The following is a 26,125-nucleotide window of genomic DNA, read 5'->3' on the forward strand; positions in this document are numbered from 1 at the left end:
CTAAAACCAAAAACTCTCTCCTCGTCGTTGTTCAAGTCTTACATAGAGAGGCAGGAAAACTCGTCCGTCCACCCCTCGAGCATCCTCCTCTCAGTTCCAATCGCTCATTTCACCTGTGACGTACGTACATACGCTTCGTTCTGGGTTGGCCCAAAGGCGATTGGCCGGGCACTCGCCCATGGAAGTCTTCGATTCTGGTGGGATCTTCGATGGATTGAGGCGAGCGCATGACCAAAACAAACCCACGAACAACACCGAAATGTTTCCAAGACACTCTCAGTTGCGAATTGGTGTCATTGGTGGAAGGATTGCCCGTGCTAACCGAACCGAGGGTTTAAAGTGTTTTTCAATTCCAAATCAAGTGAATCTTACGCGCGGAAAGTGATTGACTCATGGCACATGAGGCTTTCAGCTGGATTCAGAAAGAAAGCTATGTGACCAGTGAAACACATTAATCATGGGTTTCTTCCGAATTGTTGCCTTTATTATTCTTGTTCAAGGTAAGGAGGGGTCTACAGTTGATTGCTCGCATTCATGTATTGGTTGACGAGGTCATTATACTAGCCGGATCAAGCTAATCATTGTTCTATGAATAAAGTAAATATAAAGAAGATTAGGTATTTGATTAGACAATTAAGCACATATATATGTATAAATACTGTTATACGATGAGTTTGTATCATACAACAAAAAGACGTAACATTAATAATTCTGCACCCCAAGTAGAACGTGATTGACTTACTACATGGCCTTGTCTTTGCTCTCTCAAAGGAGCTCAATTTAATCTTGAAGGGTGCTTGAAATACCAAAAAGGTGTGCCATTTTCATATCGCAGTTTGTGCGGATCGCTCTCTTAATTTTCGCTTTAATGACCTCAAATTGTCTGTAATTTGGCCCTTTCTCATTCTTTGACGCCCTCAAGATAGGCGTGGTCCAGAGAAACTCATTTGTTTGGCAAACTCAGACACAAGCCAGCCAAAGGCTCTTCTTTGTCCCCTTGATATCGCTCTCTGGCAAAATGGGTGCATGTAGCATAGAAATGGTGAGGGTGTCTCTCACCCGATCGATATCATGAGGAACCACCTCATCTTTAGAGCGATACCAATTGTTACAAAGTCTTTCAGGTGAGAATTGAAAATCTCCCCCCCAAAGGGGCTCTTGTCTAGTGCTCAATTTCCTTGTCGTCATGATTTCAATTAGGCGTGGTCGACCCCTAATTGTTTACTTCATATCAGGCAAAGGAAGCCAATTGCTTGGACAAAGAGACTCCACTTCCACCGAGGAGGAATGTCAAATTTAGGGCCAATTTTCATTTTGTAGACAATAGAACCTGTCAAAAAAACTGTCGTTGGATTCGTTCCCAAGGGTCAGTCGTCGTTTTTCCTTTTTGAACACTTGAACACTTTCTGGCTTGGAATCCGAGGTTTGTGGATATATATTTCCATGTCCATTGATTTGGTCGAATTGAGCACTTCCACCTGTTTCAACTGAGCATGCATGAGGAAGAAGAAGGCCCCTCGAGGTTTGTAATCAATTTGTGAATGAATTTCTCAGCCCAAAAGAAGTTACGAAGGGTTTTCCCCGAAGGAGAATGAACGAGAAAGAGAGGGCAGGAAATTTGTGAAATCTTTCAGAATTGAATTTTTATGACTCATAATGGGTCTTATCCCGAAATTTATTCTCTCATATTTCTTCAGGTGTCTAGATGGGGTTCTTGGAGATATGACCAATTAAAAGTCATCTATTAGATCCCACATGTGTGCTGTTTATCCCCTAGCTATCAAAGGCGAGCTAATACAACGCGATTCAGCCATTTATTAATGATGGTTTGATGATCTTCTGCTTCGATTGAAAGCGACCGTACCTTCTTCACTTTCTCAATCTCATGTTTAGAACCTTGCATAAATGCGACTTGTTTTAGGCCTCCCATCTTCGGGTGACGTGAGTCGCTTATTGAAGCTGAAATGATAGGTGGTGATGGTTTTTTATCATTTAGAACTTTCCTACGAGAATGTTGAGAACCTATAGAGCAATCTGCTATAATTTGTTTCGAGGCGAGAAGAGTATATACTCAAAGACTAATGATAGCTGAGTGGGCACAAATTCAGGGTTATTGCTCTTGATTCACGGCTATCATTTGCCACTAATTTGCCCCATTTTTAAGCCGTTCGCAACGCTTGAAGGGGGCTCTAAATTCATGCGCTTAAAAAGGGCTCGAAACAATACCAAGGGCCAATTATTGTGTCACTTATTTCGTATCAAACATCAGCATAAGCCGCCAAGTCTATTCCTCAACACCACTCAAAATCCAGACCTTTGCGAACTGCGAACGTACCATCATCAATCGGTCTTTCGCCTCGAACTCATTTGCGATGTTTTAGGCCAGATCCAAATCAAAGATAACAACAGATTAGCTCTCTCTCTTCGTCTGGAGCCAAGAGGATTTACAACAGCAGCCAAACCAGACTGGTTTGTTTGAGATGACTCTTTGTGCCACGAGATCTTCCACTTCTCACGGACAAACTATAGTGTCGAACTTTGGCGATATTTGGACAGACCTTTGTATTTAAAATAAAATCTGTCTGATCTAAAACCATCTCCTTCAGCCCCAAAAGCGAGTGAGCGAATGACTCGCTAGATCACTGCAATGGGTGTTGAAACAATTAAGTTTAGAGAGCTCTTAAGAGGAGGCTCATAAAACCGAGTACTGGCATGTCCCGAAAAAAGTCATTTCGCACAAGCGCACAAAACAAGTAGTGGACCACGAGATGATTAATGCAAGAGCGAGATCTGCATTCATAGCGAATTCGAGTGGAGCAATAAAAAAGCATTGGAACCTCTGTTACTCCAGTGGCCTCATTATTGCTCAGGACTGCCACTGCCACTGCTTGTGTCTGTTGGCCCGTTGGCCGTTGGCCACTGATATGCAAGGGTTCCTCGTGGTGGTGGTGGTGTCGTTGCCGGGCCTTGCAATTAAATGCACACTGTTCGTGAAAATTCTCCCTCTTCAACCCTCAGTCAGTCGGTCGGTCTTGCTACTGTGCAAAGTACTACAAACACAATACACTCCTCCTCACAGCACACAAGTTTCCCACTTTTTGCAAATGGCCATTATTTCAAATTCCATTAGTTTTTTCGGCCTTCGGTCGCTTAACGAAGGCAAGAGTGAAAATATGAGACGTGCATTTCCTTTTTTCATATTCTTGATGCTAGATCATAACCTGTATGGCCTTTCAAAGGTTAAAAAAAAACTTGCTTCTAATCAATCTGATCTGATTTTGTTCTTTTATTTTGGCGAATCTTCACTGCGGTGAAGACGACATCTAACTGTATGTTTCATCGCATTATATCTTTCGAACAACTGATACCTACATACTTATACATAAGAATCAGGATTCAGTGGTATGTTTCCTTTTTGAACTGTCTGTTGGAACTCAAATCAAATACAATCTTGGTCTGCTTGAATTTTTCAAAATATGACACTTCCATTCGTCTTGAGGCCCTGTTATTTGTCTTTTGTTCGTCAAAATGTAAATGCTGGGTAAAGATTTTCAAGATCAAAACAATTAGGACCTGATCATCAATTCGTTGGTTTAGTCACATGTGTGGGTTGGACTTGTTTTTCATCCATTTTGAGGGAGATTTACGCCAAAAGAAACAGAATTATCCGTTTTCCTGCTAAGATTGCCGCCTTTGCCGATTGAACCAATCTTCAAATTCTCCAACACGATAAGACACATCATTAACTGCATATAGAAGAAAAAAAAATCACTCATAATTTGGTGATTTTGGCTTTGAAGTGGCGATAAGGAGCCAAGAGATCCTTATTTAGATTAGATTAAGGTTCCTGCGAACATAGTAATAAAAGTTCACTGACAAGTTTCTGCCATTATGTCCAACAACGGTCATCATATGAAGAATTTTCACGACCAAAACCTATCGTCAACCATCGCGACCAAATAGTGGTGGAGCGGCAAAACCAAAAGCCGAATGGTCTTCCTCAAAAATTGTCCCCATCAGTCTTAGATGATGATCTTCAATTCTATCCGAAGTAGTCAGATGATGCCTTTTTCGACAGGTGAAGAGAACAGTTTCTCATGGACCAGAACTGGCGACCTGTATAAGTTGGCCCGATTTCCGGAAGATTTGCTTAATCATTGGACAAGTTCTCCCAAAATGCACTTGAGTAGCTGGAATTTGCATCATACCAAAGGATGCGTGTTTTGAGAAGCCGCTATCTTTAAACGGAACCTGTCCAGAGCAACAGGCATCCCTGGGAGGAGCGATATTCTAGTTCTCTTTTGCTCCTTGGTAAACTGTTTCAAAACCCGTTTGGTAGGGGAGTGATGAAACGGATGATGTTCAGGAACATCACGAACTTTTTAGGTAGGCAGGAACAACCTCGACTAGCTAAAAGGCATTTGCGGCCTCTATCAAAGTCTGGATCTACGCCTAATTAATGCAAATTGTATCACCATGTCTCGGCAGGCTCACGTGCCTCCGGAAACCCTGGGTGCCCCGTTTCAAATCACGATCTCGGTCTGCCAATAATCACTTACCTGTTTTATTTCACAAACGTATGCATCTTATAAAAGGGTTATCGAGTCGAGAGATACCAAAGGAGTCTATCTATCACCGGTGTCCGGATGAAAAACCATCTATCTCTGGTCGCAAGTTAGAGTTCTGCTCCATTAGAAGTATTTAGTGAATTGGCAAACGTGGTTGGATCCTAATTCGTCATCAAAGTGACAAGACCATCTATTACCGTGGCACAAGGCTGCTCTATGTAGATATTAGATCAACCCAATCCAGTTTTCGAGCATTTTCATCATGAAGTCGATCCCAATTCCTCAACTCATTGGCTGGAGATTGCAAAACCATCATTCCATTGCGTGAAGTAGCACCTCGAGGGTCGTTGTACTTAGCCAATCCTGGTTTGACTGGTACTATAAATATGGGTTAGCCCAATGGTATTGATGGTCTTTCCAGATAGGCATAAGATCGATTCCCACACATTTGTGCTCAAGAGGTCCTAGTCAAACAAACCTCATGAACCGTAATGATAGTCCAGGGTCCGCTCATGTAAAGAAGCTCAATTGATTTGTGAACAGGATCTGTCAATACAACTTTTGACAATCGGACCATGCTCGGAATCTCAACTTGCATGTATGTAGACGTGTGTTGAAGTGATTTGGAAAAAAAACGAGAAAGCCTAAAACGTCCAGCTCTATCGCTGGGAGATAAGCAGTCTAGGATTGCTAGCCATTTCTATATTACTGACCAATCAATACTTGCCAAAGACAGACGCACACAATCACAAGACATGGCATGAAGAATTTAATGAGAACCTCGAATTATCTCGTTTCTCTTTTCAGATCGGACTTGGGCGGTTCGGATTCGGGATCTGATTGTGCCCAAGATTTTCGAATTGGGCACCGACGATCACATTCTACTGGATTGCGATTTTGAGTACGAGGCGAGTGAGAAGTATCAGTTGGATATCAAGTGGTACTTCAACAATGAGCCATCGCCTTTCATCCAGTGGGTTCCCGGACAAATGAGTCGGCCTCAATTGATAGACGAGAAATTTCGAGGCCATGTCAACCTCAACCACAGTGTGCATGCGGATGCATTTATGCGCCATCGAGCTCTGCTCCTCACCAATCCTACCCTGGATCTTTCAGGCATTTACACGTGCAAAGTGTCCACATTTCTGGATGAAGATATTCGTCAGAAGAAACTCACCATTTATGGTAAGACGCCTTTTTGTGTGGCCGGAATCCGGTTTGGCGGTCTAGCACTTATTTTGTTGCATATAAATGAGAAAAGGACGGTCAATCTGCTTGAACTCTAAAGCTGGAGAATGTTGCAATTTACATTTTGCAAGCCAAGCTGTTTTCCAATTACTCCTCCCACTCGAGTCACCCTGGTCATCATAGTCTCAAACAACTCATGGCTTTATCATGCTTTATTTTAAGATTGCGTTGAACAATCCGAGTTAAAAAAAAAGGAGAATCTGCATGCTCAATTCATTACATTACCGTCAGATTGCATTTTCATCATCTCGTGTCAAGATCAGCTTTAGACACCCAACACAACGAGATCGATTTTTTTTCTCATTATTACCCCGACCCCACTTGCGATCATCCCATACATTTTCAATCAAGTGCTCGCGACCAACCTGGCGAAGTCTGAACTGTGTTCACCTTTGGCCTGTCTGTTCCAATGTTGAAACTTCCGAAACATCAAGACAGACGCTGAAATGAAGAGGCGAAATGCTCATCACAAGCGAGACTGAAGAATCCTCCTTGAAGTGGTCCCCTTGTCATTCTCGTCAGTCCGTTCGTTCATTTTACCGTTCATACGTACATGCCATTCATAAGCCGTCTTCCGCCAGACAAAAGATTTGACGCATGGTCCTGTCCGTTTTGGGGTCGAAACCAGCTCATTTCACACCCATTGTTAGCCTACAATTAGTCAAATCGGTTCGGCCGGTGTTATCTTTTGATCTGTATTCAAATCACGAAAATATCACCCAAGGAGCCAAGACGATGGCAAAGTGCCCTCACCGCAACCATTGCACCACCATGACCCGGACCACAAGCCAACCCTAAATACGGAGACGACCCCCTCCGGCAATTATGGCAAAAATTTGTAGCCACTAATTGGCATCTCGAAATTCGACTCATTTTTTAACGTGTGTGTCTGTCTCCGAGTAATTGGAGGTTCGTCAACTCCATCTCGTCGTTTGTTGAGCCAGAGCTAGTCAGTTACTCATCTCCTGGAAATACGGTCTATGTACATAATAGTTATTATGTAGTACTACTTACCGGCGAGAGAATTGAAAGAAATGCCCAAGACAGACCTGATGTGTCCAACAGCTACCCCTAAATATAGGCACATAAGGAGGGTTTAGTTGGCGTGGTCTCGATGATCACGGTTGTCATACATGCCATGAGAATAAAAAGGGTACGTACGCTAGTGAACTCAGTTTGGTTTCTTGTCTTTATTTCCAGCTCCCGCTTCGTCCATCAGTTTCCAACAAGACCGATTCCGTTCGGGCAAAGAAGTGAATATTAGTTGTTCCGTTGAAGGAATCTATCCTCTACCTCAAATCAAACTCACTTGGGGCCCTTAGTAAGTATTCCCTCATGCGAAAAAAAACGAGGCTAAACGTATCTCGTACATCTGTCCCTTGTTGCTCTGCTTATTGCGGCATTGTCGTTACGGACGGACGCTCAATGGTCGGTTTCGATTTCTCTTCCCTTGCTTGACTAGATCAGACTTGTTTGACATTAGGAAGACGCATCGGCTCCTCAAGAATGTTCGATTAAGCCTATTGTCATGTCATAGCACCAACATATTTGGCTTTGATTGAACTTGTCGGAGACTCTCAAAAGCCAGTTGCTTCGTAACTGACGCTTGCACCTTTCCCCGAGATGGCTCTGGTGGGAACACTTTGGATGCGCTCAAGCCAACCTTATCCGTGTCAAACGTCTGGAAATCAATCTGAACCGATCCGATCTTTTCTCAGTGACTATTATTTGTTTCTATTAATTTTATAGTCAATTGGATGATAGCGAGGCCTCCGTCACTCCGCACGAGGAAGAGGGCACCTTCAATGTCGTGGTGCATCGCGTTATCTCGCACGATGATCTGCCATCGGAGACATTATTAGGCTGTGAATTAAGCATCCCGGGCACAAATTACCTCGTCAGAGAAGAGTCCCTGTACAGACACCGAGGAGGCCGTAAGTTCAAGTTTCTTATCCCAATATGAATGTGCGGTAATCCGAGAGGAAATTTGCATGTGAAGTACCCTGAGAGTTCATCCACCGATAAGAGTCGTATCTCAAGTAGTCCGTTCGGGTCTCATGACCAATGCTGGTTACAATCAGTATGGCGCTTCAAATGTCACAAACCCTTCTTGTCAATCAGCTGAGGATGAGGAGCAGGCAGAAACGGCACTCATTCGTTCCTCTCCTCCCTGCTCGTTGAACCCACTTGGGATGGATGATTGTCTTGAGTGTGACTGATCCTTATCTAATCGGTGCAAATTGGGGAAATCTATGCGGTGCTACTTTCCAACATTACACATTGAAAGTCCACTTGGGCTCTACCCTGCTCCTCTTAGTGGAGCGAATCTTGAATTTTTCATTAGGCTCTACCCAGAGAACTCTCACGACGATCATTCGAGTTCGTTCTATAACTTTGTTCTCCATTGAATAACAAGGCAGATCATTGATCTGTCTTGACACAGAAAGGGTTGTATCAGCACCACATCTCTCAGCAGTTAATGATTCCATGGAAATGAGCTCGCCCCGTTTTCTCAATGTTTAACGGGAGAACCAGGCCAAATCACAAGCACACAAGCTTTGTTGCCTCATCATTGATTTGGAGGAATGCTAGAACGAACGCGATTGAAATGAGCTGGTTAGCACTAGAGCACTGTCTTGACATTTGAAACTGTGGCCACTCTAGCGTTTCCTATGGTGACAGACAAATGTTGCTCTGAGAGGGCGAATGCGCCCTAGTAACTTTGAAAGTACTTGAAGTTTGGTGATCTCCCGTCTTCATTTAGGGGAGGAAGATTTCTATTCGGCTTGAAAGTCAAAAAGTAAAGTAGAAACGATGGAACTTCCGTCTTAGAAAAGCAAACAGTTCCAAAATAGTGGATCGTTTTGCAGCAAACTCTCCAGGGCATTTGCATACTCTGTCAAAGTTGCTATGCGCCACCGTAATCCCGAAATATTCAAAGAAAAGTTCCAATTTGTTGGCAACCCCATTCGAAAAGAAAGCTCACCTAACTACTCTCCTCGATTTTCTTCCAAAGTTCATCAAAAAAAGTTAAGCTGGCTTATTATTCACTCGAGAGCCATCTGCAGTCGTTTGAAACGATTTGAACCTGAATGGCAACAATGCGAGGAGTCTATTAGTTACGTACTTGATGTCTTTGACCGTGCATAAACCTGAATAGATCGAGTGGCTCCCCAGTAGCTCCCGACAACAACAGCAGCAGCAACAACAGCGATCCGGGTGATTTATGGGGTTCTTAAACTCATATTTGCAAATAAAAAAAGTGGCTGTCTTTTGTTACGTGAAAAGGACCTCGGGAATAAAAGAGTCAAGTTTCTGCACGAATGGGGCCAGTCAAGACCGACCATCTCATATGAGTTGTTTCCTCCGCACGGCCGTGCATCTACGCGTATTATCCAACCAAAAGTTCAGGAAGGGATTCATTTCATATTCTGCAAATGACTTGACTCGCAAATGCCGACGCAAAAAGGTCTCTGTCACGATTTTAATTCAATTAACTTGTCACTGTAAGATCATCTTTGGCAATGATGTATTCCTACTACCTACCATTCGGCTTCACTCACGTGTGCGCACATCAGTACATCAGTACGCACATCATGCTATACATTCATATGTGCCCATTGTGCTGAGCAGAGGGCTCAAAAATCGCTTTGGCAGCTCTACCCGTTGATTAACTTCGAATGTCATTCAGATTGACAAAGGTAAATCAATTGATGAAAGACGATATCATCAAAGTGCCAGGCTTATCGCGAAAGTCACCTTCATCACGTTCCCGTTGGGTTAGCTCGTGTGGGTTTGTTCCTTGGGCACTGAAGTTTGCGATTTTTGGCACGAACGTTCATGATAAAGACCTTTGAATTATTTACGAAGATGCCCTGGAGAGTTCAATGTTGATGTGGTATTTTTTTTCTTCTTCCTCCTCCTCGCTAAATTATGGTTTACATTGTACCCCAGCCCATTCAAATTCCGGAGCTACCTTAATGGTCAACAAATTCAACGAGGATAACGCTGTAATTCTGAGAATGCGGAGAATACATTTGCATGATGAGATTATGAGCGCAAATCATGATTGACCCGAGGCCCTTTCAGGACTTGCGAATTATGCTCAAAATAACAATGGACCCTGATTTTTGTTGGATGGAATCCGCAAATTGCCATTAAAAAAACGACATAAATCAGAAGATGGTAAAAATCAACACCAAGTTGGTGCTCGGATTTGAATGTACAAAAACTGCTTTTGAGATCTTAATCAGGAGTCATCCAAGGCTCCATGATGAGGATGATTATAGCTTCTTGAATCAATTACCCTTTAAAGGGGACACATTCTTCTCCTGGGTCCTTTCAATCACGGCTCTGACGATAAGGTGATGGAGCTCGGGCCAATTGGGCTGATCGATAATAGCGATGATCTTAACTAATATCTTAATCTGCACTTGAAGGGTGGGTGCATTAGTGAACAAATACCAGGTAATCCCTATGTGAACGAGGGCCATTATGCACAGAGACTGTACGCCACGTACTTTGAACACCCTACTTAAATCCGTTCGATGTAAAGAGATTCCGACGCAAGACAACAACAGTCTTGGACATCTTTGAAATGAGCCCCATACAAGCAACTTTATCTAACCTTAACTCCAAACATAGGTACTATTGACCACGTTCTACCTATGTAGAGGTTCATTCGCCCAAAAGTACTGCTCATTCAATTATGCAACCCATTGGTTATGGGTGATCTATATGCAAGTGGCTGCATTACAGAAGACTAGATTCATTCTGGATACCATCGGCTGTCATTTTTGACAGTGTTCTCTGGTCATTAAAAAAAAAGTAAATAAAGCCACTCTTGCAACCGTTGGCGTTGTTGGTGTTGATCTTGCCCTGGTGTGCTTAATGATTTGATCCGTCTTAAGCGAAGTGGGTCCTCGTCGTATCTGTTGGCGTTTGCGACATGATCCATCCAATCTATGGCTCCATCGAGATGGGCGAATGCATTAAGTGTTGTGTACTACATAACAATGACCAAATGAAAGAGCTTTTTTGTCGCTCTCCCTCTCTCTTCTCGCTCTTCCACTAGCATTGCAAAGGATGGCAGCATCTGGCTCCAAAAGTCTTGGTAATCACACTTTTGAAGGCATTGGAGATGGATCTGTGATATGTTTGCTAATCAAGTGGGAGATGATTATAAAAAAGGGTTCATTAATCAGAACGGGAACTTGAATTGCCAAACTCTGGCAAGTGCAATCCATTCAGGCATTCTTCACTTATTCGACAACAACAACAACAACAACAACAACAAATAATGATGATAATAATAATGCGAGAAACAAGATTAGTGGCACCAGAAGAATGGAAAATAAAAGCATATGTAATCGATCCATCGATCCTGTTTGCATTGAGAGCGAGTGTTGTTTACTCCTTGAAATGCTCAATGTAGGTAGTGCAGTGGTCGATCTACGTACATCCCGAACAGCCTTCATCACTCTTTTTGTCTACCATCTTAAACCCTGACCATTTTCAAGCCCCTCATCTTAGCATGTCATAAACTTAACAACCCATTTACCACAACCAAAACTAGAAGAGGAGGATCCATATCTTTTGTTGCGAGACTAAAAAATCAGTGCAATTACTACGAGTTCCGCTCTGAGCCCACAAGGTACATACGATGTTCCATTCACCCATATTGCTCAGTACTTCCACGTAGTCCAGACAAAAAACTGTATAGTACTTTGGTTCGTGAACGAGTACGTGCCATAGCTCTGTTTCTCTTTCGACCTCGTGAAAACAGGCCGACATACATTCAAATGAGTTATGAACTTCAGTGAAGCTGCCACACAATGTTTGCTCAAGATCGAGGTTCGAACTGAAAGACCTTTAATTTACGACCATTTATGAGCGTTTTCGCTCATCGCTTCGAAAACACTTTTCCCCCCTCGTCTCAATTATTTCCTGATTGCTCCACGAGTTTAGTGGCAATGCCTAGGGCTTTGGCGCAGAAAATGCCGTCATGCATGTATGGTTCCTCAAACCATCGCGCCCGTTGGTAAGTTGCTAATAACCGTAGATGGATGGCTCTTGGCCGGGTGACTTTGAGCAATCATTCAATAGTCCTGATCATCATATATCTCCTGACACGCCGAAAATTGACCAGCTAATGGGGGACAGCCTCAAACGTGCCTCGAAACATGTACCTGCTTATAAGTCATACTATGTGTCAGGTCAGGGGGCCATATTCGCTTATTGGCTAGTAGGCTGTACACCCTGGCTGCCCACCCTGGATGAGGGGCGATTTGGCACGATCAAGCTAAGATGAAAGATCGATTTCGATACGGAAATACCTGGTGTTCAGTGCTCACTGTGCCTCGTGGCCCATTTGTTATGACACCTAGGATTTGCTAGCTATTAAAGGGTTCCTACCTCCCCGATTATTATGAGCCCTGTACATAATGCAGATCACGCAAAAACAATATTCATCATCAAGTCTCGCCCCTCTCAGCGTGATCCGGTGAGATGACGCTCTCGATTGGGTAGTTCTTCGTTTCCGAGGACCTCGAACCTACCAGCTTACCTTCTTACTACAAGCACACTTTAACACGGAACCCAAAGACACACGAACACACACTTGAACTTGATTGTAAAAAGGGCCCCAGATTGAAATTGAACCGAGGTTTTTGTGCGAGATCGGGAAAAAGTGGGCTTATTTGATCTGCGTGGGATGGCTTGTTCCCGTTAGTCATGGTTCGCGACACACTTCAAAATAATCCATCACGGAGAATCCAGTGCGGTCTGTTTGGACAAATGAGTTGGCTTTTGTCTTGAATGTGTGGAAAGAATACTTATTGCAAATTGTCCAAGGTTTAACAAGATACCTGACGCTTGAGGGGTCCTCTAATAAATAGGTTTGGTTTTCCCCCTTACTTATGTAAGAAATTACCCTTGGAAAGGATTGAGAGACAATGGCGGCTTCATGAATTTCATGGCCACAGTTGTTCATTTCATCCAAGTCACGCCGCCATCGTTTGAGTAATATGCTAATTATACTTGTCAGACAGTTTCTGCTTGATTTTGTGACACGAGGCAATAATAAGATCCCACTTGACGAAGAGGACCTTAGACGTCGGTCGCAGAGGAACACCAAGAGTCCCACGTCAGGGTGAAAGGATGTGTGTCGTACCTTCAAACTATCCGAGGCTTGCCCAACCATTGTCAAGTGGGTAGTAGTCCATGGTTTATTTCGTACCCGTACGTACGTACATGCATGTGTGAAATATTCAAATATCCTTGGCCTAGGTGGAGGAATTGCGCTGACATCGCATTACCTTCCTTGTTGTCCCTGGTCGAACAAAGGCCTCACTGACTAAATTCTGGTTTTCTTTATAGCAGATCTTACTTTTTTTCAAATCGATAGACATTGCAGTTTTGCCAATAATAGGCATCAAAAGCTTTATTGGAATTCGAAAGGTTCTTATATCGCACGTCCTTATGTATACCGTACAGACAAAGTTTATGTTGAGTTTACTGAAACCATGACCAACATTTAGGCTTATATAACCCGCTTGGGCGATGATGTTATTGTTGTTGTTGTTATTATTATCGCGATGTCAGGATACATCTTCGACATTGAGCACCTGAGGCCAGAACAATTGAGAGAGAGGAGCTCTTTTTCGTCGCAAGATAAAGAATGGGCGATTACTTTATGGGTGGACGTCGAAAATCACTAATGCAGAAAAAACGCTCGGATAGCAAGGTGTTGAGCATCCTATGAAAGGACACACGAATAACATGAAGCAAATGTACAAAATGCGACGATAGACCCAGCATTGCTGCAGAAAGAACCGCCCAGTGATTGCACTTCAAGCACTGCCTGGGCCTGGGATATTTGATAAAGGTATTCCATCAACTGGCCAACTTTTGGGTGTTGCCCTCTTTTTAAGATATGCATTAAGTTTACGACTCCGATAAATTAATTACAGGAACAGCCTAATCTCACGTGTTGTACCTGCACGACCCTCCCTGAGGCTTTATAAAACAGATCATAAACCTATTGTTGTTTGTATTTACGGCTATTTTGCGACCTACCCGTTTGTCCAATTTGCAGCCAAGATCTCTGAAAATGCTGAAAACGAAGCCATTAGCGTTTGGGCCAGACCGTTTAAGTTAACGGAAAGATTTATTGGGTAGAAAACAAAGCATTTTATTCCCTCCATTCAAAGGTTATTGGGTATGTCTGATGGTATTTAGCTGTCGTAACGAATGTTTTTTCCTCGGGGATGCACAAAGGATCGAATCCCTGTCGGAAAAACTCGACTTGACCAACAAATCCAGCTCTGTCCATGCATTTCTAATTTAGAAGCCGGAACTCCATTGTCTTGATACAATGCAGGATGCACATCCAATTTCTGTTCAAACTTGAAACAGAGCAATTGATACGGAAGATAAAACACTCGCTTTAGTAAGTTGAACCATTGCTGAACTAAGAAGGGCGTCTCTGAATGGTCAAAGTCCTTCCAAAACAACTCAAATTTCGTCTCGCTTTGAACGAGCTATTCAGTTTCTCCTGACACCTTGAGTTTGGCTGAGGTGGGTGTCACAAATCCAAGTGTGACGATCCATCTTTGTCTTGTTTGAAAAGAGACAAACAAGCTTTTAATGAGTCACACTTCATATCCAGATAAGGATCGGTGAGCTCCATAGACTTGAAACCTTCCCATCATCGTCGTCATTGGGCGGTGAGTGAACCTTACAACCAACCACAAAAGTTAACTTGACCATTTGGTACTATTTAGTTCAAGGCTTATGAGCTGTCCATGATTTGGTATTAATAGCTTTCGATTATTTATTTTGAAGCTTGTTATGAGTTTGCGATGAGGTGTATGTGGCAGTGGTCGACGGAATCCCTCATTTTTAAACAGAGATGGAACACTAGATCTAATAATCTGACATGTGTCAATTAAACTTTCTGAGCGATCCAAAAATTTCGGGCATGTTCGCTGACAGATCATGCTTTTGCAACACCACCATAAAGTAACTGGCTGAAGTGCTTTCGGTTAGGTGTGTGCATATGGGTATGGACGTGGACCCCCATTTATGTTCGTAGTTCGCAACATTAGTTATCCTACGTGAATGCCTGAACCTTAAATAGGGACCGAATCATGGCTGAACAAGGGCTTGAGGGGTTGGGTGGTGAATTGCATCGCTTGAAGAGAACGAGCCCACAGGGTCCGGAATTGCATTTCTAGGTATGTTTGAGCATTTACAATCTCGTTAATCGTCGGGAGTTCCAATCAAAATTCCATGCTTGTCACCTCTCGGGGAGTTGTTACACATTTAGCCAGTTGGAGTCCCTCTGGTGGAAAAGTGGTTCATCTCCCTCCCTCCTTCCATCCCTCCGTCCGTCCGTCTCTTTCTGTCTGTCTGTGTGTGTGTGTCTGTGTGTGTCTGTGTGTGTCTGTGTGTATAGAATTGACTCTGATGTCACGGGTAGATTGGACACTAGTAACAGGTAAAGCTTGATGGACAATTCTGTGTGTTCCGTAGGAGCTTGTGGTTACGTCGTAGCATGTACGTAGAGGTATGTAATATGTGGGGCATTCGAGTTTCTTAGGGCAGAAAATGGCTCTAGCTGTGGGCAAATCAAACATCATCGGATTAGAATGGCCGAATCAAGGTTAGGGGACCCTGGCACCGAATGTGCCATTAATCCTAGAAAACGGAGATGGAAAGACTTGATAACCTCTGGAAACCCCGACTACGCTAAGAAAGGTGGTGGACAAAAGATGTCTCTGACAAATGCGACGTGTCAGCAAGTTTGCTTTGCCGGTCATTTAAAGGGTGTAATGGCAAACAAGGACTCTCGGCCCCGGAACGAGTCAACCATTGACGCATGTATGCAGGTGACACTTTCAAATGGGCGAATGTTGGTCGGAAACAGGCATGATTAATTTCTTGGGACACTGGCTGTCTGGCACCAAATCTCGCTCGTTCTCTTTGGCAAGCAAGCAAGCTCCATCCAGTTTGCCCCTCAAAAGGGACTCTTCCATTTACTGCATTGCTCAACTAGGGAGGATAAAACGAAATGAGCTTATCTCCTTGGAGTATCACATTTCAGAAATTGTTGTGATATTTGCATGAAAAGACAAGCCCCAAACGACTGGCATACCGGTACAGTACAGTACAGCGTGTACATGCTACATACACAACCAGAGACACTCAAGAAAGAGAGGGAAAGAAAGAAGGGGACCTCAATGGAAGGGATGGGCTTTGACGGTATGTCCTTGGGCATTGGTGAAGTCCGCTTGATATCACCCAAACACATTAGCGTACTTATCCTGTTATGGTTAGTTTGTTGTTGGGGTGAAGGAAGCCCTTCTCTGGTGCTCCTCGAGTTCTGTAAACTGATCGAGATTTGGAATTCGATCACAGACGAAACGCCAATCGAGCTCAGATTTGGTGATCACTCCTTAAAGTCCCTATGCCATTCATATTTAGTTCACATCTAGTTATTTATGAGCCTATTCCGTCTAAATGAGACCAAGGCAAGCTACTAAACGGAAATAAAAAAAATATCGACACTGTTCATCACAAGTCGATGCTAAAAGCTCAACCCCATAAGCCTACTTTGTGCACCTCTGCGTTTTGCTGGAGTGATCTGTGTTACGTGGGGTATCGTTCATGCTTGTGTGTGTGCGAGCATCCAAAGGATGCATTTTTGCGATAGCCAAAACTGAAATAGAATTGCCAAACCATCAAAACCGATGGTGCATGATGGCTTGCTCCTTGCAATTCCCGATCAAAAAATGTGGACCTAAACTGTCAATTAACGGCTATCGATTCTTTATTGCCTCACTCACGTTGCAACGGGATCGAATTCTATTGAGTTGAAAAAGGTCCAACCAAGTTCAGTAAGACAAATAAGTGCAGTGGCAGAGCTTGGACAATCATCTGTTGTGGATTTAGGCCTCTGAGAGTGCTTCTTTCCCCAAGACAAACCTCTTGTTCAGATATTGACTCACATGCCACCTAACCAAGATCTTATCACAACAACAGGCCAACCTTATCTTTAACACACTATGTCTTCTTCTCTTTAAAAGTGGTATGACACAATGAGGGTCATTCCCATTCCACTTGCCACCTGCGCTCTTAGACTGAGTAGATTGGAGATTTACTACGCCTTCTCTATCGAAAGTTCTTTGATCAGCCAAGGCTGTCTATACAATCTTTCTAGGAAGGCTTAAGGGTTGCCTTGTTAAGACTGCTATACTGTACGCATGTACCGACCAACTTGCAGTCAGGGAGTGCTCTGATTCACACGAACCTCCCCACAGCTAGCTCTACTATACTTTGAAGACTGAGACCAAGCGATAAGAATCGCTCGTAAACATCAAACAGTAGGAGAAAAGTATGCCCCTTTTTTTGGTTGGAAAAGCAAACAATTCACAGGAATGATGGCTTGACACGGATAAGAAAATAAAGACCAAATGGACTCTGCTCATTTTTCTTCTTGTCAAACAATGCTTGAAATGGATGCTTTTTTGAAATCTTATCGTCGAGCTTCCTTACTGTCTGTTGAAGAAAGTTTCAAGGTGTTCAAAAGACCTTTCCAACTGACGACCAAATGTTGTTTACCCCATAATAATATTTGGTTGGATAAAGACATGACGTCTTAGATTAAGATTTCAACGTGGGTGGAGGGTCTCAATTGAAATTTTTGAGCATTCAATTGCCATGACCGGCTATTGGGTCTTCCGAGGATAAAAAGCTGCCAAGACCTTCGATCGCGTGCATCATTGCCTCTGATCTGAAATGGTTAGTTCCTGATGTGGTACATGGTATATCGAGTAGTTTGGGCGGCTGTTGATTGTGTTGATGGTGATGTTCATTGGCTTCTGGAATCACGATTTTGCAACCACCACCTTCCATCATAGCTCCACAATGGTTTCAAACAATGCGCAAAGTGATGATCTTGGCAGGGATCATTTCACTTGAGAGATGTTTTATGCTCCCTGATTTTACCGTCCTCTCCTGAGCCACTGAATCTATTTCAATGCCTCTATTTTCTTCCACTACCACAACTCTCGACTCAATGTGGGACCGAAGCACAGAAAAGTATAGGTGGAGGTCACTGTCATGACCAGGGAATCATAAAGTTGCCGCTGCTCCTTTTTGAAGTGGCCAACTACGAAGCCTCCATTATGCATGTTCTCAAATTTGGCCAATTTTGTGGCCGCCAATTTGTACTTGGTGGAATCACCAATTACGTTGTCATGAAGCCAATCTGTGGATTGCTGATGATTTCTCATCTTGTCGTTAAATTCAATCATCAAGACGTTAGAAAAACGTTCCTGGAAGCTGCCAAACCAGGAACTAATCTTAGGTCTTTTTTTGTGCCAATTTGAATTGACGTTGCTCAGTTGCCTTGGGAGGGTGTCATTCACAATTGCAGTATTAATTGCATCCAGGGTCTCGGCAAATAATAAGGATAACGACGAGATTACGGAAGTCTGATCCAACAAGCCTGACAGGCTCGTCAATATGTCTCTATTTCAAGTGCTATGAGTTGAGACCCATTGATGAGGATCCAAAAGAGACGTGTGTGTGACATTTTGAATCCTCTCCAACACGATTTGATGGGGGATTCCTGCGTGGATGATTGGCTCCGTATTGGTTGTTCGTCGGTTCACCTGGTTAACAGTAAGAGCAGGCAGATAGGGATGGTTTGGGAAAAAAGTGGCTGATAATCGTTTCCTCCTTCATGTCAAATATGTCAGCGGAACAAAAAATTGTTTCAACATTGACGTCGAGATGGCACAGTCTTGATTTACTTGAGAGATCTCGGGGGGCTATTCTTCCGATACTTTTCCCAGGAAATCGATAATTGGCGATCATTGCTCAACATTTGCATCTTCGTTTCGCCCTCAAAGCCCCGTCCAACAATCAAAGTGAGGGAGTTGAAGAAAATCTGAAATTGGCGTGTCTGAATTTTTCCTTTGAGAGATGAAGAAGCATCACGGAATCGATTTTGATCGATAACAATCGTCCTGAGAACTTGGGAAGGTTAAATACGATGGGATTTCTCAACCGCTTGGCCACTCCTGACTTTAAATGCCCAATTGCTCAGTCCACACCTGGACGAGAGAAATCCAGCCTCATGAAGACATTAGTCGGTTTGAATAAGCAATCTTCTCCATTCGAGGATTGGCTAATGTTTTGACACATACGCATAATTATTGCGTCATCGCTTGGTTGGGTGTTCGTTCGTTCGTTGGTTTGTCGAAAAAAGCCGCAAGGATGGAAATCACTCGAGACCCACTCAGTCGAAAGAACAATGGTTGTGGTGGTGGCTCTTTTGTCGTACACGCAGTGTATGCATGTGTGTGTGTGCCTTTGGAAATCTTTCTTTGGGTTAAGGTTCTTCATTATGAAGCCCCTCATTTTGCCAGATTTAATTGCCCGCAATTTGTCGGAGCACCCTTCGAGATTCATTTCCAACTTATCCTCATCAACTCCATCCATAGTGCACCGGTCTCACTTCATTTGGGATTATCATGTGGCCGCAGTCGTCTTAGGGTTGGTTGGAGTGGTAAAGGGACTCGGAAGTCAAGGTCCTTTTCTTCTTCTTCTTCTTCTTCCTTCTCCTTATCTTATGAGTGTCTTATGAGTTCATGCATGAGAATGATCATCCTCGGAGCTAAATATCTAGAGAGCCATTGCGAGAGAGTTGCCACGGCTCTGGAAACATGGCCGATATCTTATAGGATTCAATCATAAACAAGTAACAGATTAGCTGTATGGAATAGAGGGCTTTGGTTTGGCAGGAAGAAAAGGGAAGAAATGAACGAGGATGTCGGTTCTCTTTGGTCTAGCTCTTTTTCCCAAACCTGTATGGATGTGAATTGAGCAGTGGGCCTGGAACCGTACCGTGAAAAGAAAAGAGAGGAAACTTCAGGTTTATGAAAATTGATTTGACCTCAACAACCACGTGCATGCACAAATCCGAAGTTCCGAATTTCCGAACGCACCAACGAACGTGATGAGTCTTTTACCCTCTGCACTTTCGAGCATGACGTTTGATAGGGTAAGACAGATTGGCAGATGATGCGTACTACAATGTATTTGGATTGAGCCCTGGAGTTACACAACACGAGAGCGGAAGAAGAAGAAGAATGAGAAGCAGGCAGCTCTTTTTTTCAATTGGAGATGGATTGGTAATCGTCGTCAGATGTTGCTGTCAACGTGATTTCCGAAATCCATTGAACTAGCCCGGAGGTCCGTAAACTTTGTATTTGTTCAGATGACACCTTTCCATTGCCTCCAGATCTTTGCGAGATTCCTCTTTTCACTTGTGGGCATCTCTCGGGGACGTGCCAAGTTGGTTTTTTGACACTCACAAGGATAAAGATGATGATGATCATGATGATATGATGCATATACACACATCCGATGATCATTGCAGATTGTGTGTGTGTCCAATGTCGGATTATTCCACGGGCTCATAACGTGCTGGACAGGTTTACGATCCAAATCATCGGGGTGTCGAGTGCGTCAATTCATAAATTCACGATAGCATGATTTCTGGAAACCCCGCTGTCGTCAAATTTTAGAGGCTCGTTTCTTTCCCATCTTCGTTTCTGCCATTGCTATACTGAGGGAGGATGAACATTCACCATCCACTCTTGGAATTTGACATATCTTTTTGAAAGTTCCACTTTCATTTTGTCAAGCTCTGGTACGAATAGGACGATATTGAGGTTATGTGGCACAGACTTGGGGTTTGGTCTCCACGGTAAATGCCCATAAGCCAAGAGAGAGAATTGAAAAATGACTTGGCTAGATATGTTGATGATGATGATGATGATGATGATGATGATGGCTCGCTCCAAATCATGCCTAAAATGGTGGCAGGAGCCAATAACCAAGTGAATGGTCTTTTTCTGACTAATGAGATGGCATCCTAATGAACCTTTCGCGCATTTGTTAGCCGCTCATCCTCCACCCTGGACGAATATTTGGATGCGATCCCAATGCGTTATGGCGATTTGCCACCACACAAGCCTCGACCTGAAATTCGTTCTCGAATACAAGTAGGCAGGCTCTTCAAGCTCCAATTAGTGATGAATTGTGTCCGTATTCAAGGACTGTCAGTGTGAAGCACCTCAGGGCCCTACTATGCCTCTCATCTTCTGGCCTGATTTAACAACCAAATTGTGCGTTTTAGGGCTTCAAATCATCGTCCTCTTCCCCATTTCTGACTGAGCGGTGGTGTGTGTGTTCACCTGTTTAACTAGTGGCTCTACTTACTAGCGCAGTACTCGTATTAGACCACTGTACGCACGCACATTACATACGGGGTACTCCTGACTAAGATTGTGGACTTTCTTGTTGGTCGGAACAGGAGGAACCATTGGCTTGGTCCTCATTTGGAAGAAGAAGAAGCTGGTGTTTAGTCAACAATTAAAGTTCGGAGACCTCCTCAGTCTCTCTTTCGTTTTGTAGGGCCCTCAACTGGGATCGTTTCGAGAGGTTGAACCTACTTAGTAGCTAAACGTAGAACCCTAAATATAGAGCAGCTCTTCTTCAATCTTGACTGTTAGACTACTTTAGATGAAGGTGCACCAAGTCTCTTGTCTTTCTCTGATTGAAGGCTCTAATGGCGTCACCATTGACGAAATAAATAAGTTGGGCTAAGCCCAATTAGGTCAAAACACAGTCGGCTAATTGAAATTGGAGGATAAGGCTAAGACGCCAGTAAAACTGTAACCACTAGTATTACCACCTCTTTGTGACGGAATCTCGTGAAATGAGATAAATGGGATAGCATCATAATCGATGTTGTTATCATCAGTCAAAAAAAAGCTTCGTTCCACATTGACGATTCCCACCAACTGGAATGTTATGTCCAATGGATTCACCACACAAATTCCAAAGTCCCATGACTTTTTGGGGTTAAGGCAAAACACGGAGCTACAAATGAACCTGGATGGACCCAGAGTATAAAAACTCTTACAACACGGAGAGTGGGATCATTACCAATTTGCGATGCTTCAATTTTAGCATTTGCACCCAACAAACCCACCCAACAACGGCTGTGGACGCAATGGCATTTTTCGATTATCATAATTGAATCTTTCAATGCTCGAGTCCATTAGGCATCCCAGTATTCCTTGGTACACTATTCCAACGAACATTGGTCCTCTTCCTGGTAGACAAAGGAAGAAGAGGTGTTCGCTCAATGGGAGGAATTCAGAATTCCAACTTTCATTCCGTATTCCATCTTTTGTATACTACTAAAGTACGCACACACCGAGCGAATCGTCACTAGTAGCCAGGACTACTATTGTTCATAGGTAGAAAAGGTAATGGTAGTGATGGTGAAGGTACCTGGCGGAGAAAATATGTCCATTTCAAGGCTGAAAGCCAATTTCACAGATAATTATCAACATTTTCATCACGTTGTTGTGTTGAGTGAGCTTCATTGAAGAATCGGCTTTTGACAATCGCCAATTGTGATCTGACCAATCCCACACCTCGTGGACGTTCCATTCAGCTATTTGACTTTCAGAATGTTCAAACGAGAAAAGAGGATTTGTTCCTGGTGTATCTACCAACATACATACATACATACATACGTACATACACGGTGAGCGAACGTTATTTGAACATGCATTGCTTGCATATGGGGTGTGAGAACAGATTCTGCGGGCTGCTTGATTTCAGAGCGCTTCTCTGGATTTCGAAAAGGTCTCTTTCCTCAGCTCAGGTATTGTTACTTTTGAGCTGATCTTGGCGCTTCAATCTAGATTAGAATCAATGTCCACCCTAATCCAGAAGTCCAATACATTTTCCAACCAACACCAAGAGACACATTTCTGAGTGAATGAATTCCACTTCTCCTCATTCAACGGCCAAGAATTTCCATTAGAATTTGGGCAATTACATACCCTCGATATGATTACAGAGCTAGAGATTCCTTTTTTGGCTCTTTTTGTTACCATCGCCCAGCCAGCGACACGAAAAGAAGCAAGGCATAAAGGCAACAGCTATGAATATTTAATTCCCAACTAGGGATCACATCTCCAATGTCGTGTTTTTTATCCTCCCATATTTACTTCTTGTCTAGACACCAAGCCCACCGAGCCCTCTGCTCTGTCTTGGTGAAGGGACTAATTTTCCAACCAAATATGGACATATTATTATTCGTCTCCTTCATCTTATGAGGCCAATAAAATGCCTTGGACCATTTTTTACAACACTCGAATTCACCACGAACTCGCTCAAATGGCCTCCTCATGCTCCTCGCCGTTTTCATTCTTACGTTGGCTTGGCCAACAATGCATCTCAAAAGTCCAAGATTGTCGAGCTACTAATCTACATTCATGGGATCTTTGAATTGGCCCACGAGGGAACTGCCCTCATGATTTTATTGGATTTTTCTAGCAATAAAAGATATTGTATGTATCTGTGCCCAACTGTGAGTTGTGACCACGGCTTCAAAGAAAGGGTTGTTGTGCTCTGTAATGTGTGGCCACAATCGGACAGAAATCTTCTTTTGAGGATGAAAAATAATATCTGGGTTGTCTCTCCTAATCCTCCAAGCAGCAACAGCAGCATCGTGTGTCTTTTTCTCTCTTTCTTCTTGATTTCGCTTTGTTCCCTTTTTCATTCGACTTCTCTTATTGCGTGTGTTCCTTCCCAGACGTCAAGTCCTCGAGATCTTGGACGAATGAAGTAAAAAGACCACACCACCCAGCATCCTAGTGAACGAACTCGGAGGGGCAGTAAATTAAATGTGTATCGTGGTTCGTGCAGTAATCCCGCCAGGGCTCGGAGAAATATGTATTAGTGTATGTATTGTAATTGGAGCCCAGCAATCGTACCAGCACTGGAGATAAGCTTTACATTCGAGCATATGATATTATTGGCCTTCTTAAGAAGGATAAGGGTTTCTCGTCCAGAAGATCCGTAGGAAGATACAGCAAAGAAGGGAGCGAGAAGAGGGGGCTTAGTAGATCTTCGTATTCTTTTGACAACGGCTTCCGTATCCATGTAGGTCGTACGTACACTTCGTGCTAGTTCGACCACCAACACCAGTCTCTACTGCTAGTGCTACGTACAACAGTACTGACTTGTATGGGACAGCTCTGGAATGTCTCGTGGGTCCCTGGGTTCATAAAAATGCAAATGAAGATATTTTTATTTGAAAGGGAGATTTGGATCACGTGACACTTGGCAAGCTGGCCACAAGCCCCGCTTCCACTTCTGGTTCTACGTCTTCCCATATTCTTAGTCGGACATAGTGTCCTCAAGGAAGCGTGAGTATGAGAAATGACTTTTTCCCTGTCCTACCTCTTACTAAGCTCAAAATGCATCATGGTTTGGTGGAGCCCAAACGTCTTGGAGTGGGACGCCTGTCAGGGATCGAGCCTTAAATAGGAAATTAGCTTTTCACTGATGAGCTGTCTAGGCTAATACTCGAGAAAATACGTTCTACTTTCGACAGCAGGAAGTTAGGTTCCTCTCCTTTTTGGTAGGATCAAGGTCCAGTGCCTCAGTCGTCGGCGCTTGTTCATTGGGAGGATCGTTCATTTTAGCCCTACGATCTCGTTTGACATTTAAGGACCCATCATCTGAAGCCACACCAATCACCCCTGGCTATTCATATGTCAAAGCAAATAGATAAGTCATGCCATAGCGTAATTTAACGTGTTGACCGGAAAAATGAACGTTTAATAATCCGATGACTATCTTAATTAGCGCATCAAGATCTCCTTCAGTTCTTCTTCTGCTTCCAAAGATATAATTCTGAACTCTCTCTTTCTGTTCTGTGTTTCAGGCTTTTCGAATCCCCTCTCTCAAGTGGGGCCATCGTCCTCATCATCTTCGTCATCTTCAGCTCCTTCAATTTCGTCTGCCTCGTCCACGACGACTTGTTTTCCAGTCACCAAAGAAAAATTCATGTCCAAAATGGTCTTCCTCTTTATTGCTGCTTCAATTCTACGCCAAATCTAGAAGAAATGGAACAAAAAAAGCATCTGGACCACAGCGAGCAAAGCGAACCCAAACGAGCTCCCAATGAAGAAAAAGTGAGACAGAAAGAACCAACGAAGAAGAGTGTGGGCCAAACTTGGCTAGTGTGTCTAATTTGACAATGGCGTTACAAGTGTCGTGGACAAACTTGGAAGGGAAGGTGTACTGGATTTTAACAATGACCATATTTGTGTTTATGGCTAATAGTGTTTACCAATGTGGTGCAGTCTCATGCACTAAGTCGATCAAGAAAAGAGACTTGACAAACCGGACTGGCCACTACTCATTTTTTCTCCCTTGGTTTCTGTGAGAAGTCTCGGGCGAGATTAGAAGCTGAGATGGACGCCGGAGAGTGAAAGAAACAAAGAACGAAAAAGAGAAAGAAAAAGAAGAACCTTGATTAATTTTGTTCCATCCCTCGAGATCTATGTTGTACCTTCTAGTCAGTGTGAGTGGGGAGAGATAAATGATATGTTCACTTGAGTGCAGTGTGATGAAACACCACAAAGTCGACATCACATAATTAATCAGTCGATGATTTTTCTACTCACTATCGATAAATTCCAAAACTCCTTTGCCATACATAATGTCACGTGATTTTCCAATAAATACATCTTTATACAAACATACTAGCAAGAATAAGTCTACTTATAAAACCCCGCACCTTATTACTAAGTTCGAAATTCGGATATTGAATAGCTCAAAAATCGTCCCACAGCCAACTTACTTATATACGAGGGTTACTTCTCTCATATGAAGGTCGCATATATTGAAGAACCCATTTTTGAACACGCGAGAATCTTCTCGCAATCCCACACGAGATGATGAGCCTGGCAAAGATCGGATATCACACATTGACTTACTGGAACTCCACACGAAATCCAGGGATTCGCCTGGTTTAGCAATTTTTATGCAATACTCAACCTAGGGAACAATTTTACACCGGCTAGATTAGCTCCATGAACGGTTTATTCGATTTCAAGTACGGTACCGCAACATCATTTAGATACTTATTGATCGCCAAGTCAAAGATAAAACTTGAGTGGTTTCAATGTGCACCAACGGAATTGAAAGTGCCCAAGTCTAAGCGCAGAAACACTTTGATATCCACGCCGATGTTTGCAACATGGTCATCAACGACGACGAGGCCAAAGGTATCAAAGAATCAATTACAAACCCTGGCTCGAATTCCAAATGAAATTTCATTGTCAATTGGACACACTTATCAGGGTTCTTTGGGTCCATCAGTCTGGAAAATGCGAGCTCGTTTCAACTGGCCACACCAGGTC

General features: G+C 43.2%; 1 protein-coding gene across 1 annotated transcript; it reads left to right on the forward strand.

The window, feature by feature from the left end:
* Positions 1–69: 69 nt before the first annotated feature.
* Positions 70–25,465, forward strand: LOC131884003 (butyrophilin subfamily 1 member A1-like). The gene is made up of 5 exons (XM_059231624.1): positions 70–500; positions 5,376–5,753; positions 7,017–7,137; positions 7,566–7,750; positions 24,643–25,465. The coding sequence occupies exons 1-5, from the start codon at positions 458–460 to the stop codon at positions 24,816–24,818; spliced, it is 903 nt and encodes a 300-aa protein (XP_059087607.1). The 5' UTR covers positions 70–457; the 3' UTR covers positions 24,819–25,465.
* The last annotated feature ends 660 nt before the right edge of the window (positions 25,466–26,125 follow it).

The sequence above is a fragment of the Tigriopus californicus genome, chromosome 7 (assembly GCF_007210705.1).
Source record: "Tigriopus californicus strain San Diego chromosome 7, Tcal_SD_v2.1, whole genome shotgun sequence".
NCBI classification, from domain to species: domain Eukaryota; kingdom Metazoa; phylum Arthropoda; class Copepoda; order Harpacticoida; family Harpacticidae; genus Tigriopus; species Tigriopus californicus.

Excerpts from the sequence above, each read along its gene's own strand:
- LOC131884003 (XM_059231624.1), top strand. The coding sequence starts at position 458 with ATGGGTTTCTTCCGAATTGTTGCCTTTATTATTCTTGTTCAAG. Across the intron at positions 7,138-7,565 it reads AAACTCACTTGGGGCCCTTA|TCAATTGGATGATAGCGAGG; the intron begins GTAAGTATTCCC and ends TTAATTTTATAG. Across the intron at positions 7,751-24,642 it reads GTACAGACACCGAGGAGGCC|GCTTTTCGAATCCCCTCTCT; the intron begins GTAAGTTCAAGT and ends TCTGTGTTTCAG.